This window comes from Danio rerio, chromosome 15 (assembly GCF_052040795.2).
Source record: "Danio rerio strain M-AB ecotype USA chromosome 15, GRCz13ab, whole genome shotgun sequence".
Taxonomy (NCBI): domain Eukaryota; kingdom Metazoa; phylum Chordata; class Actinopteri; order Cypriniformes; family Danionidae; genus Danio; species Danio rerio.
In genome coordinates this window covers 19,240,535-19,255,093 of record NC_141035.1, presented here as the reverse complement: position 1 = coordinate 19,255,093, position 14,559 = coordinate 19,240,535, and the positions used below count along the sequence as shown (strand labels likewise).

Below are 14,559 nucleotides of genomic sequence, written 5' to 3'. Positions count from 1 at the left end.
ACACCTTCCTATAGACCTTATCCTCTAAAATGACAAACTCAGAGCCAGATCCCTCATCACTCTGCTTTCCTCCTGCTAAGCTCTGATATATCCTTTGGATTTCTACATCTTGTTGCTGTGCAATCCAGATATCCTCATCACAAAGAGGAAATAGTGACACCATACTCTCTGTACTTTGCTTAGGAACATAGGAAGCTACCATTGGAAAAGAATCAGGAACGTCAATCCGAGACAAAGCGTCTGGGGCGCTATTAAGCTTCCCCTTACGATACTCAAGAATAAACTCAAACTCCTGTAGTCTCAAAGCCCAGCGAATCAGTCGGGAATTTGTTTTTGTAGTGTTGAACACCCAAAGAAGAGAGGCATGATCAGTGACTACAATGAAGGATTTTCCCTCCAAATAATGTCGCCACCGTTCTACAGCCCAAACCACTGCTAAACACTCCCGCTCAGTTGTAGAATAGTTTTTCTCTGCTGATGTCAGAGTACGGCTAGCATACGCCAACACCTCCTCAGATGCACCAAAAGTGGAGGGTCGTTGAGCAAGAACAGCACCTAAGCCGGTTGAACTGGCATCAGTATAAACTACAAATGTATGGGCATGATTTGGGTGTCCAAGTACAGGTGGTGAGGAAAGATGCCTTTTGAGGCAGTCAAACGCTACCTGGCACTCAGCTGTCCACTGAAAACGAACTCCTTTCTTCTTTAGAGCATTAAGTGGTTCGGCAATATCTGAAAAATTTTGAACGTACCTATGGTACCACCCACTCATTCCCAGAAATCGTTGGAGTTCCTTTAAATTTGTTGGGACTGGAAAATTCTGAATAGCTTCGGTTTTAGCAGGGTCTGCCTTTACACCATCAGTAGTCACAATATGGCCAAGAAACTTGATCTCTGTTAAACAGAAATGACACTTTGAAAGTTTGAGAGTTAGTCCTGCTCTCTGCAAACATCTCAAAACTTTCTGGAGGTCTAGGACATGTTGGTGAAAGTTAGCCGAATAGACAACTATGTCATCTAGATACACTAAACAACACTGCCCCAGATAGTCAGCCAAGACTCTATTCATAAGCCTTTGAAATGTGGCCGGTGCATTTTTCAGGCCAAAAGGTAACACCTTAAACTCATATAGGCCAAAAGGTGAGACGAAAGCGGTCTTGGCCATACTATCTGGATGCATGGACACCTGCCAATATCCACTATTTAAATCCAGAGTACTAAATATCCCTGACCCAGAAAGGGACTCCAAGATCTCATTCACTGTGGGAAGAGGAAATGCGTCGCTTTCACTGACTGCATTCAGTTTACGATAATCAACACAAAATCTCTGCCCTCCATCTTTTTTAGGAACTAACACAATAGGAGATGCCCAGGGTGAATGAGATGGCTGGATGATATCTTGATTGAGCATATCATCAATTTGTTCCTTTACAATCTCCTTTTTGTGTATGGGTAGTCTGTATGGTTTTTGAGCTACAACAACATCTGTTGAAACCGCAATCTTATGCTGGACAAGATGGGTTCTACCCAAATTAGGAGTACAAACGTCAGGATGGTCATACAAAAGAGTAAACAGAACATGAGACTCACGTTCTGAAAGATTGCTCTCCTTGATTTTACTTTGCAAAAGCTCCATCAATACAGAACCAGACTCTCCCACATCACTCTTATCCACATATTCGTTTGCTGTACATACGAACTGAACAGGAGGTATAGCAGAATACAAAGAAGCAGATGGATTATAGTTACCAGGTGGTTTACAACACTTCCAAGAGTCCCCTGGTGTAATAGGCGGTTGGAAAGGGAAAACCCGACCTTGTGGATCATCTGAAAAACTGTACAGTTGATCTTTAATGTTCAGTTGCAACCCAGTCAGTGCGATAAAATCTAAACCCAAAACCATTGAATACACAAGGTTCTGAGCTGGCAGAACTACAGTTGGAACTTGGAAATGCAAATCCTGCAAATAGAAGTCCAGTACTTTTTGGCCAAGAGGAACAGTAGCATCGCCATTAGCTAGATAAAGTGGTCCCTCATGCCATACATCTAGTCGCTCATTGGGTTCTTTTATCTTATTCCATAAATCGACGTTGAGCAATGTATAAGTAGCTCCTGTATCAACAAGTGCTTTACCACTACAGTTCCGAACCATCATGGGGATAACCAACTGACGAAGAATTTTAATACCATCTCTCTTATCCAGCTTCCTACCAGATGACACATCTTTTTTTACAAAGCGCTGAGTATCATAAGCAGACAGCATACCTCGTTGCTGATTTTGAGGTTGGAACTCTTTAGTTCCTTGAAATTGTCCACCAGTTTGCTTTCCACTCAGGACAGCCTTAAACTTGGAACAAGAACCTGGGGAATGATTTTCATGACATCGCCAACAAAGCAAACTAGTCAAACTTTGTTCTGGAGGTAAGTTAGATTTTACCTCTACCCCTTTTGATTTTTTAGATAAATGCTGGTCAAGAAAAGAACTCTTAGGTAACTGTAACTGATTGTACTTTATTTGATGATCATAATCTCTCTCTAATTGTGTTCCTAATCTCACCAGTTCCTCTACAGTCTGTGCACGGCCACGAAGTTGACTAGCATAACAAGGATTCATCGCTTTTAAAAGAGCTTTTAAAACTTCAGTATCAGTAGCTTCTTTTTTCCAGCGTTTAAATAAAGCTTGAAATGAAAAAGCAAAGTCTGGAACACTTTCATTTGTCCCTTGCAGTCGATTACGCACTTTTTCTTCGAGCACATCCTGATAATCCTCTGGGAGGAAAACCGCTAAAAAAGCCTTCTGAAAACTTTCCCAAGAATTAATTTTAAATCTTACTGTCTCCCACCAATCTCGGGCTGAGGCATGCAGAACACTACGCATGGTGGCAAGTATCTCACTGTTTGACATTGGTCTTAGAGCTAAGAAGTCATTACATCTCTCCAAATAAATAACAGGATCAGACTCATCATTTACTCCTCCAAATGTAGGAAATACCATTTTAATAGGCGGAATACGCCCACAAGTCAAATTTGAAAGAGCAGGTTGACTAATGGACTCACTAGAGTCTACATGTGAAGATGTATTTGAACATACCTGAGACCCAGAAACGAGAACCTTTTCATCTACTTTAGTGTCAAGTGAGATCCTCTGCTGCATAAAGGAATCAAGCGAAGTTTGCATGGCAAGTAGCTCCTTCCTCAAGCTGCATACTTCTTCCTGTAATGTTTTTTCTCCTACCCTAGATTCTTCCAAAGCTCTCTTAAAGGAAGAAAACATTGAAGAGTTAGCCTCATCAAACATTGCCTTAAATTCATTGTGTGTCTGTTTCGAGTTCCACTGTATAGCTTCAATTGTATGTTTAGTAAACTCTTTCATACGGTCAGAAAGAACGTCTAAAAATTCAGAATGTACTTTTTCAACCACAGTTAATGTTTTCTTAGGAACTTCATGAGTACAAAGTTCAGTACTGTCCTGAAGCCATTTTTTCTGCCGGTCTACTGTATCTACAAATACACTTTTAAGAGAATCAATTGCCTGGACTAAAACTGCTAAATCGTCTGTCCGACTTTCAGAGGAGAGGATCGGAGCCCCAATAAATGGCTGTTCCATCCCAGTGTCCTCATCTAATAATGATCGGTCAATCTGTGGAGTAACAGGACTGTTATGAGATGGGCCCTCACAACTACCTTCTGCTGCATCAGGAAAATTAATAAGAAAGTTTTCAGCTTCCATTATTAAGCAAAAATTACAAAAACCACTAAATATTTAGCATATCTCAGGGCCCCACGTTGGGCGCCAAATCTGTAGCGGTATTTGGCTAATAAAGTGGGTTGGGCGCCAGGGGTTGAAAGACCCCACTACAGTTTCTTAAATAATTCAATTAAATGAAAATTTAAGTTTCAACAGATGCATGATTTAATAAAACCAAATCAGATATTCAATCATACAACAGATCAATGAATTAATAAAGAAGAAAACAAAAAGAACAAACTTTAACTTCAACACATTGTAAGTAAATCCATAAACCAAACAAACTTAAATTTCCAGGCCCAGGCACAATACCTATTAATTACCTTTTACAAACAAAACCATCAACGGGTGATACATCAACCAACCATAAAGAAATAAATCAAATAAACCACTTCTAAATATACAACAATCAATATTAATCAAATTCCCACAAACATAATAATTCAAGTTCAAATCAAATCAATCACACATTCAAGAACTTATAGAACTCAGTTGTACACTTTACACATAGTACATATTCCATTTGTGCACGCTAAATCAATTGCACATTCAATGCACTTGATATGTCTCTTAGTTCGTATACGCTAAAGTAGATTTTCCATTTGTGCACGTTGAAGCAATCGGGTAATTAATGCACTCTTAAATGACTCTCAGTTCGTATACGCTAAAGTAGATTTTCCATTTGTGCACGCTGAAGTAATCGGGTAATTAATGCACTCTGAAATGTCTCTCAGTTCGTATACGCTAAGGTAGATTTTCCATTTGTGCATGCTGAAGTAATCGGGTAATCAATGCACTTGAAATGTCTCTCAGTTCGTATACGCTAAAGTAGATTTTCCATTTGTGCACGCTGAAGTAAACAGGTAATCAATGCACTTGAAATGTCTCTCAATTCGTATACGCTAAAGTAGATTTTCCATTTGTGCACGTTGAAGCAATCGTGAACTCAATGCACATTCATATGGTTACTCTACCATCTCAATTTAATCTTCTGGACATACATACACATTTACAAGTTAAACAAAACAATATAAATCAAAAAAGTAACATTTGCTTACCCGATCACCCGTCGATGCTACTGGGCCCAGAAAACTGCAACACAAATTCCGATCACGATAGTGATCAAACATTCAAACAAAAGGAAAGAAAAAACCCAAAACAAATAGGCAACTCGAGCGCCAAAAAACAAAATAAACCCGCGCCTCACTCCACAAACAAACCCGAGCGCATAATACGTTCACCATGCATCGCAAATACAACCTCCTCCAAAACCATAAACTCTTCCATTCATAAATGTTGCCGCTTCAACGTCCGCATCAAAAACATACTCGCACTTTCGATGTCGTGACCAACTTCAAAGAACACTGCCACTACCTCAGAGCAAGACCACGCAGCACGAAAACACATATTGAGCTACAAAAAACGGACTCAAAGCAACAAGTACGCAGTGCGCTCTCAACACACACACACACACACACACTCCGTCAGCATGACCTCTCAGTGACCCGGAATCACCTGCATGCTGACTGCGTGATAAGGAATGAATGAGAGAGAGAGCGAGAAACCCATCCAAGGCACTCTAAATAACGTTGTATCAGCTGACAGTAGTAACCCAATCAGACGTCACTCATATAATAATAAGGAAAATTCTAATGACGATCGTTACAAGTTGAGTTTGAGCAGTTTTGAATGCATCCAGCTGATCTCCAGATCTGACAGGAACAATCTTATCTTAGCTTAGCATAAACTCCTGAATCTGATTAGACCATTTGCATATCGCTCAAAATTGATCAAAGGAAGAGTTTGAATAATTTTCCAATTTAAAGCTAAACTTTTCTGTTTTTATATTGTGTACTAAGACTGACAGAAAATTAAAAGTTTCTATTTTCTAGGTCAATATGGCTAGGAACTATACTCTCATTCTGGCATAATAATCAAGGACCTTTGCTTTACCATGACTGTAGCAGGCACAATGATATTATGGAGCACTGTTACCTATTATTATCTAAAAATGAAAATTTACTCAGCACTTACTCCGCCTCAGGTGGTTTCAAACATTTTGTGTTTCTTTTTTCATATTGTGAAGAAAGCTGTAAACCTGTTACTATTAACTATTAGGTTACAGGTTTGGAACTTAATAAAGAAAGTGAAACATGTTTGGAACAAGTAATGGGTGAGTAAATATTGACAATTTTCATTTCGGGATGAACAATCCTTTTTAACACCTCCAATTACTACAGGTTTACTCACTTTTTTTAAAGTAAAGTGTAAGGTCCAGCCAGTTATTCCAACGATGGTGTCTACTGGTGGATGAAGGTTCATTGTGTGTTTGAGCTTTTGCACTGTCCTAATGACTGAATTAGTTTGATCAGGTGTGTTTAATTAGGATTGGAACTAAATTGTACAGAGCTGCGGCCCTCCAGGAACTAATTTTGACACCGGTGAATTAGAACAATCTTAAAATAGCAATTTACTATTCAGGTAAATGCGTATTATGCCAAATTGTTCAGTCAATTTATAATGCAATGCAAGACAGCAAATTTTCAGATACATCCAAGATCAAACGATGCATATCTGACCTTCAATAATATGCATAGTATAGTGTGTGAGAGCTCTATACTGTACTGTACAAGCTAATCTGTTTACAGAATTGTTCCATACTTCTTGACACTTTTTCTTAAACAGGAAGGGGTGTGTGAAACAAAGATAGACATTTGCATTTAGTGACATGTTAAATCCCATATGTTACTACCTATAGACAACAAATCATTTGTTCTCTAAATGGTAATTTAAATAGAAGCCCTCTAGATAGGGGCACACCCTTAGCAGTAGGTCAATAGATACCAGAAGTTATAAATCTATTATTTTGATTATGTCCATTTGTGAGGGAATGATACCGTTGTACCAGTTGCATTGAGGCATTTCAAGTGATATCAAACATGATGGATAAAGCCACTTGCATTAATATCGAACATTAATACTTTGATTCATTCTTTGTGAGTTGGGTGAGGAGTGTGGGTGAAGGGAAGGCAGTGCAGGAGAGAAACGAAGGAATGAGCTTTTCCTGCATTCTCACTCCATAGTGTGCAGGCAAATGTCTCTGTGTTTATACACTCTGTTTGTATTATTCACATGTGAATGCATCAAAGTATCTGAGATTTCTTAAATCTTAGAAAAGTAAATTATTAATTTTTTATAGTCTAAATTCCCAACTTCTTTTTTGTCTTATCAAATAGGCCTGATTCAGAATAACCATGTTCAGAATAAACCATAAGCCGCTGGCTGCAGTTCGTTTAACAGCCACAGATATCGCTAATAACAACACTTTCTACTACATTCTATCCAACATTTATGAACATATTTTTGCAATATAATATTTTCTCACTATGGTCAGCTTCCTCATTCTCAGGTTTAGACACAAACATAAACTGATTTATGTGCCTATTCCACATCTTTACTACATCTTGAAACCTGAGTTGCAAAGTATTTTGCACTTCTTACTGGCTTGCTAAAATGGACTGAAATGACACGTTAGTGTGGAGGTGAGCATACTGAGGCTGTAATACTTAATGGCTTGTCAGATTTATTAGCTTGCCAGCTATTGTAATATCCTGCTGTCTCTCCGCATGAGCCTCAAAAGCAGCACATCCTGTCAAGTGTCTTTCTCCAGAGCCGCAGAACCTTAGTGAGAGCTTCCTGTTGCAAAGCTGGAGCTTTCCATTCTGTATTTCATCACTGTGCTTATGAATGTTTTAATGAAAAGTGAAAATCTGAGCTACTCGTTTTTCTTACTTTAGGAGATAGTTCATCCAAAAATGAAAATCTGCTGTTAATCTGCTGATCCTCAGGCTATCCAAGATTTAGGAGACATTTTGTTCTGTAGTAGAACATTAAGGAAGATTTTCAATTAAACTGTGGTTTATAGTGGTTCATAAAATCCGAGTCAGCATATTGGCAGAGTTTTAACATATAATTCTCATTCACATTACAACTCTTGTCCTTGTATAAACTTACCGGCCACTTTATTAGGGTGTCCTTACTAGTACTGGGTTGGACCCTCTTTTGCCTTCAGAATTGCCTTAATCCTTTGTGGCATATATTCCACAAGGTACTGGAAATATTCTTCAGAGATTTTGGTCCATATTGACATGATAGCATCATGCAGTTGCTGCAGATTTGTCAGCTGCACATCCATGATGTGAATCTCCTCTTACATCACATCCCAAAGGTGCTCTGTTGGATTGAGATCTGGTGACTGTGAAGGCCATTTGAGTACAGTTCACTCATTAGCTGTCTAATTTTTAGGGGCTGCATCCTCCGAAGGATGCAGACTTCAAATGTGAGTAGAATTATTGTTGTTGTCAGTTATTATTACTGTTGTCCTTTCTTGTTACTGTCATTATTATTATCATATATTACAAGCATTGTTGTCACTCCTTTTAAAAAAAGAAGAATGGGAAGATGGGATGTACCAAAGCATTTGCAACTTGTTCAAAGAAATGAGAAACTGCTTTTTTAATAATGTTATAACGATGTGAAGATTAAATCGGTAGTTTTGAGAATTTGAATTCTGATCTGTGATCTGAGAAAAACTTTAAAAGAATAAACTGTAAATAATTAAATGCTAGTTTAAGTTAAAATACAGTAAAAATACTGTATGCTAATATCTAAAAAATAAACACTATCAGCATTATTAACAACATTACCATTAATCCACATTTTTGAGTGAAGTTTGACTTCAAAAAATTCTGTGTTTAATTTGATCACATTTGTATCTTTATCTATAAGTATATGAATCAGATTGCTACAGTATTCACTGTACTGTTTGATTAGAGAACGCTGAATGATTTAGTGGCATATTAACATGTAACCGACTGCAACCGCACTGTACCTAATGACTGTTTGTTCTCTAACCCGACAGCTTTGCAAATAAGGCATTAAGCCGCTGCGCCACAGTTTCATTTACATTCTCCTGAAAAATCGATCTTGTGGGCTCGGGTAATTAAAGGGATGGAGCTCATAAACGCCCTCTGGATACGAGTAATAAAAATCAACTTTCAATAGTGAACATGAGTTACGGTCCTCATGACAGTTTTCCTCAGATGTCCTTCGAGTTTCTTGCAGTTAATTGTGTTATGTCCTCTTATTAAATGCCATGCGAAACTCTTCAGACTGATCAATGCACTTTTTCTCCTCAGTTACAAAGACTGTATTGATTTTTTTCTCTGCTGTTTATATCTAAGCATCGAACTGCAAAATGAATTTTAATGTAGCATTTGAAAAGTGAACATGGTTCATTAAAAAAACCCAAACCAAAATAAACATCATCAAGATCCCTGAGGTTTTGGAATTCAAAGTTGATCGAAAACTCAATAGATTCTATGTTAAAAAAAAAAAAAACAGAACAATACAATAAAATTATGCAATGAAACAGCAGTTAATATACAAATTTAATTGAGCAAAACTGAAACACAAATGCATTTTGTTCTGAGTTTGAGTTTGGTTGAGTAACTCCTGCTGTGTGATTTGTGTCTGCAGTTTGACATGCAGCGAATAACACTGGAGGAGCTGAAGCACATCCTTTTCCATGCCTTCCGAGACCACCTGACGATGAAGGACATCGAGAACATCATCATCAATGAGGAGGAGAGTCTGAACGAGAACTCCGGCAACTGTCAGACAGAGTTTGAGGGAGGTGAGCGTCAGCACTGCTTCCTTTACTTTAGCGTGTGTGTGCCAGTGTGTGTCAGTGATGCTGGAGTTATTTTAGAGTACACTGGGTTATGATGTCATCATATATGGAAGTTTCTGATATATGGAGTTCATGAATCCTATTTAACCCATCTTGAAAGGTCTCAAACTCCTTGACTACCCAGTCATACTGCATAATTTAACTGTTTAAATTCAGTTAAAATACAGTTTACAGTTTTACAAGGTGAGAGCGCAGTACTATTTGTACGGAGCCAGAGTCTTAAAAAATATTACATTTACAAAATAAATTTATGAATGCACAGCACAACTCACATTTACAAAATACAGTTTGTAATTTCAAAACACAATTCATAAATTCAACACACAATCTGTGAATTCACTAGTAAAAATCATAAATATTTTTGCCAAATTATTTGGATTTTTGTATTAAGAATCACATTTTGAATTGACGAATTTGAATTGTGTATTTGTGAAGCGCATTTTGAATTAACAAATTTGGTTTGTGTATTTGTGAATTGTGTTTTGAATTCACAAACTGGATTTGGTTATTTTTGAATCGCGTTTTAAATTTACAAATTGGATTTGCATATGTATGAATTGTGTTTTGAATTCACAAAATAAATTTGTGTATTTGTGAATAATGTTTTGAATTCATGAACTGGATTTGGTTATTTTTCAATCGCGTTTTGAATTTACGAGTTTAATTTGCATATTCATGTATTGTGTTTTGAATTCACAAATTGGATTTGTGTATTTATGAATTTACGAATTGAATTAACATATTTATGAGTTGTTTTGAATTCACAAATTGGATTTGTGTACTTTTGAATTGTGTTTTGAATTTGTGCATTGAATGTTGAAAATGTGACTTCTGTTGTGGAAGGATGAAATATATTTTGTAAATGTAATATTTTTGAGACTGATCTGGCACCATATATTTCAAGTTGTCACAAGTTACAAATATTCTAAAGCACAATATTGTTAAAAATTAAATTACAAGACCAACTCAATTTAGCAAACAGCAATGATTGCAAAGTTAATGATTAGAAAGATTACATCTGAAACCTTTCACACACACATCACTAGGCACTTTTGCCTTTCTTGCTCTTCTTCAGTCTTTTCCGTTGTTCTCTGGTTGTAGAGTTTCTTTGATATACCTCAACCCCCCAATGGATTGTCCAGAGATGTTCAATTAGGTTTGGATCAGGACTCTGGGCTGCCATTTTATTATTCTAATGTTTGTTTTCAGCTTGAAGGAGCTACTTTAGCGTTTTCTGTGTAACAAGGGCCTAATTGTCCCAAGTAAATATCGCTGCAGCCCAGAGACCTCCAAGTGGGAGGGACTTACACCACAAGTGGAATGGGTTGAGACTTGGTGTAGTAGACATTAATAAAGTACAACTTTTACTCTGTTGTGCTCGATGTAGACTATACCTATCAACACTCCCATTTTTCCTGCGAGTCTCCTGTATTTCACACCCGTATCTCCCACCACTCTGCCGTTTTGTTATTTCTCCCGGAAAACTCCCATCATTCCAATACCCCCAACCCTCAGTCTCCAAAACCCAGAAGTTGCCAACTTAGGTATAGTTTCCCATTGCCGCTTCCGCCTGCAACCTGGTCCTTGGTAGAGTTATTACTTAGTTACTTAGTTATTCTGTGTCGTGTACAAGACATTAAAAAATGAAACTTTTAGGAGGTTTGTACAGTGCAATTTGAGGTCAGGTCTTGGAGCTGGCTCCAACCTTTGTTTATGAATGTTGAAGAAGCTTTTGATTAACTTTTACAAGCACTTTGTCATGTAGCATTTTAAAAGGCATGGCTTTCAGTCCAAATTCTCTTCAATGTTCAGACACTGTTTGATGAACAGATCTTTACCTAGTTTGACACTGAACTAATGATCAATTTCTACAGGAGTGTTATACTTATTTACCATTTAGATTCTTAGCATTGTAATTGTGCACTTTTGCATTTGTCTTTTTGTGGATGGCCAACATTTTGAGGTGGCTTGAATGAGTAACTGAACTTGTAAAAAGGCAATATTCTAGAAATTAGATATAGATTCAGGGCCCTATCATACACCCGTCGCAATGTGGCGCAAGGCGCGACGCAATTGTTATTTGCTAGTTTCAGTTCGCCGCAAGAGTCGTTTTGACATTTTGACATTTTAGCTGTTTAAATAGCAATTGCATTTGCGCTCATATGTGCACTCATAGGCGTTCTGGTCTCAAAAAGCAGGCGTGTTTTGACGCGTTGCTATTTTGAAAAACTGTAATAGTCTCTTCTTTAGACCAGAACAAAGCTGGTCTAAAGTCCAGTGCAGAGTGTGCCTCGCTTACACACTGCTTAATACACACAAGATGTAGAGCAATACCCAAATATCTTTACATATGAAAAAGAATTAAAATATTAAGGATATATAAAGGATATAAATATAAAGGATAAAAAATATTACAAAACATATTATTTTCTAGCCTACATCAATTTAAAAACCACTGCCTTGAATCCTTCTTCATCTCGGGAGGCTTTTTCAGTTCATTCAATTTGCTTTTGTATAATGTTATTATTATTAGCAGTATTATTTATTATATCCATATTTATATTTGTTTAATTAAAAACAAGCTTAGATTTGTACACCTATCAGGTTTTAGACCATATGGGGCATAGCATGTGTATTAGAATATAACTCAGGTTTTTGACCACACTTCGTTATTATTGTTCATTTATTCATTTGCTGGAAATTAGAACTAAATTTAGAAATAGTTTTGAAACAAATCTTTGCGCTTAACAAGCGAAATTAATTATTTATAGGCTAATTGATGTCTGTGCATACAAGGTTTCCCTATCCATGATAGGGCGAAAGTAAAAGTGAATTATGAGATGTCTTATCTCTCATTCTCGCGATGTAGATGCTCTGCCTTTAACTGTTTTCTTGCTAGTGAAATGCTCAGTTTTTCCTCTTACACTTACTTATGTAATGTAAATAGCAAATGTGCTTATGGTGCGAAGCAACTGGCTCTTAAAGGGAATAGGGGATGAGACTCTGATTGGTTTATTCTCAAAACACACTTATAACTCATTAAGAAAATAAACTCAACCCATTTAGACCATGCACCACTTCGCAAAGTAGATTTTCCCGTCCTTAAAATAGCAAAAGTGAATTCTGACACGCCCTGAAAGCGTTTGCGCCCTGCGCTTTCCGCTTTGCGCATGGACAAATATAGAGCCCTCAGAATGGGTGACTTCTCTTGCTATGACGAAAAGGGTCTCTATTTAGCCTTCATTTGAACAACTGTTGGAGGGTTTCAGTCACTGTAGAACAGCTCACCATCCTAAAACTGTGTGAGGAATTTTGAATGTGGAAAGTGAGTTACCTTGAAAATTAGGAAATATTTTGATCTCCTCAGTATTGTAAATTATGATATATGAAGATGATGTAAAACACATGGAATATCTAATAAGATAGTATAGCATCTGAATCATTATAATCAGCCAAACATAGGCAGCTAATTTTAAAAACAGTGTTTGTACGAATGCGTAGGTGCCCTGGGCTCCTTAAGATGCACTGAGATCTAATGAAGACCGATCATTTCACTTCATAAGACCTCAGTGTATCATCAGGAGCAATGGATATTCATTTTAGATGGCCCGAGGGTAAGTAAATTAAGAGCAAATGATTTTAGGGTGAACTATTCCTTTGATGCTCTTTTACAAAATGTGACATTCACAGCCACTTGACATGAGGTGCCATTTTTAGAGGCTTATTTGGTGAATTCGAGATGCTGGTTTGAGTTTTGTGTGGGTAGCTCATCTGCAGATACAGCACGAGTGGGTGTCATCACCACATCTATAGGGTCAGCAGAGCTCGCTCTTGCATATGCTGCTTCGCATTGAGACAAACTCATAATTATCATGTGAAACTTAAGAAAATTTGTTTTTAAATGAAGCCTGTTTGATGCTTTGAGTGATCTAAAAGGTCTGTTTTCCCTTATAAAACATTCAGAATGTACAAACTGTTGCAAATAAACAAACCGTCAGAAGAATTAATGAGAAACTGGAACATAAGATTCTGGTTTTATTGGTTTAATGCATGTTATGCCCAAATTACCCATAACTCCTTAAGAGAATAAGGGTAACCCTTTTAAACCATGCGCCTGGCTCACAGAGTAAAATTGCAAAAGTGGATAGCACTCGGTGAACTATCCACTTTAGACTTTGTACTTAGATCATTAAAACAGAGCCTATGATCATTGTTCTTGTGTGACATCATTTATAGGACTTGTTCAATGGATTACAAATGGTTTAAACCACTGCTTACAGCACTGAAAAAATTATGTCAACAATTTATATAGACTGATTTTAAATGAACAAATTAAATTTAGTAATGTTCAACTCAATTTGTTTGTTTAAATTCAGCCCAAATGAATTGTTTACAACCACTTAACTTTAAAATAAAAGTTGTAAATTCAAGGAGTCACCTTTAAATATTTTTTTTCAGTGAGTCTGAATGTAAACTACTCTGATTATTGTGGTACAGGTAAATGCAACTGTTGTTTTTTATCATGCATTGTTGTGTTGTAGTTGAATGTATATATATGTAGTTGAGTCTAATGTATGCCCAGAAGTTACTTAGTGGGCATAGTGAGTTATTTCAGTGTTTAAATGTTTTAGTATGTTGGTGTATGATCCATCCTAGCACACTTTTACCATTGGGGTCAAGCAGATCCTATATGCCAAGAGTGTTAGTCTCTGTTCTACCAGCAGTAACAGATGTCCACAGCGCTAAAAAAACACTCATCCACACCTTATGTTGAGCCCTCCGTGTCTTCATGAATCATTTATGATAGCACCTGGGCCGAGCTTTAGTGTTGTCAACAGACCACACGCTGCGGCTATGTTAATGTGTCCAGAGACACAAGTAGACACTACAGTTTCTGTAGCACAACAGCTACAATACACGATGCGTACTGGAAACAGTCAGTTAAGATTAACAAGACTAACAGATTTAGCATTTGGCAATCTAACACACAGCCTAATCTTTATGCAGCTTCTCTATGGCTGATCAAAATTACATTATATTATACTAAAATTGTAATGCT

At 37.2% G+C, this 14,559-nt stretch overlaps 1 protein-coding gene across 2 annotated transcripts in view; it reads left to right on the top strand.

The window, feature by feature from the left end:
- caln1 (calneuron 1) overlaps window positions 1-14,559 on the top strand; it is a 174,644-nt gene that overhangs the window by 152,722 nt on the left and 7,363 nt on the right. For both annotated transcript variants that reach the window (XM_087283872.1, XM_087283871.1), the window contains one exon: window positions 9,287-9,443. In XM_087283872.1, coding sequence (XP_087139998.1) covers window positions 9,287-9,443 — 157 coding nt within the window. The remainder of the gene's footprint in view (window positions 1-9,286; window positions 9,444-14,559) is intronic.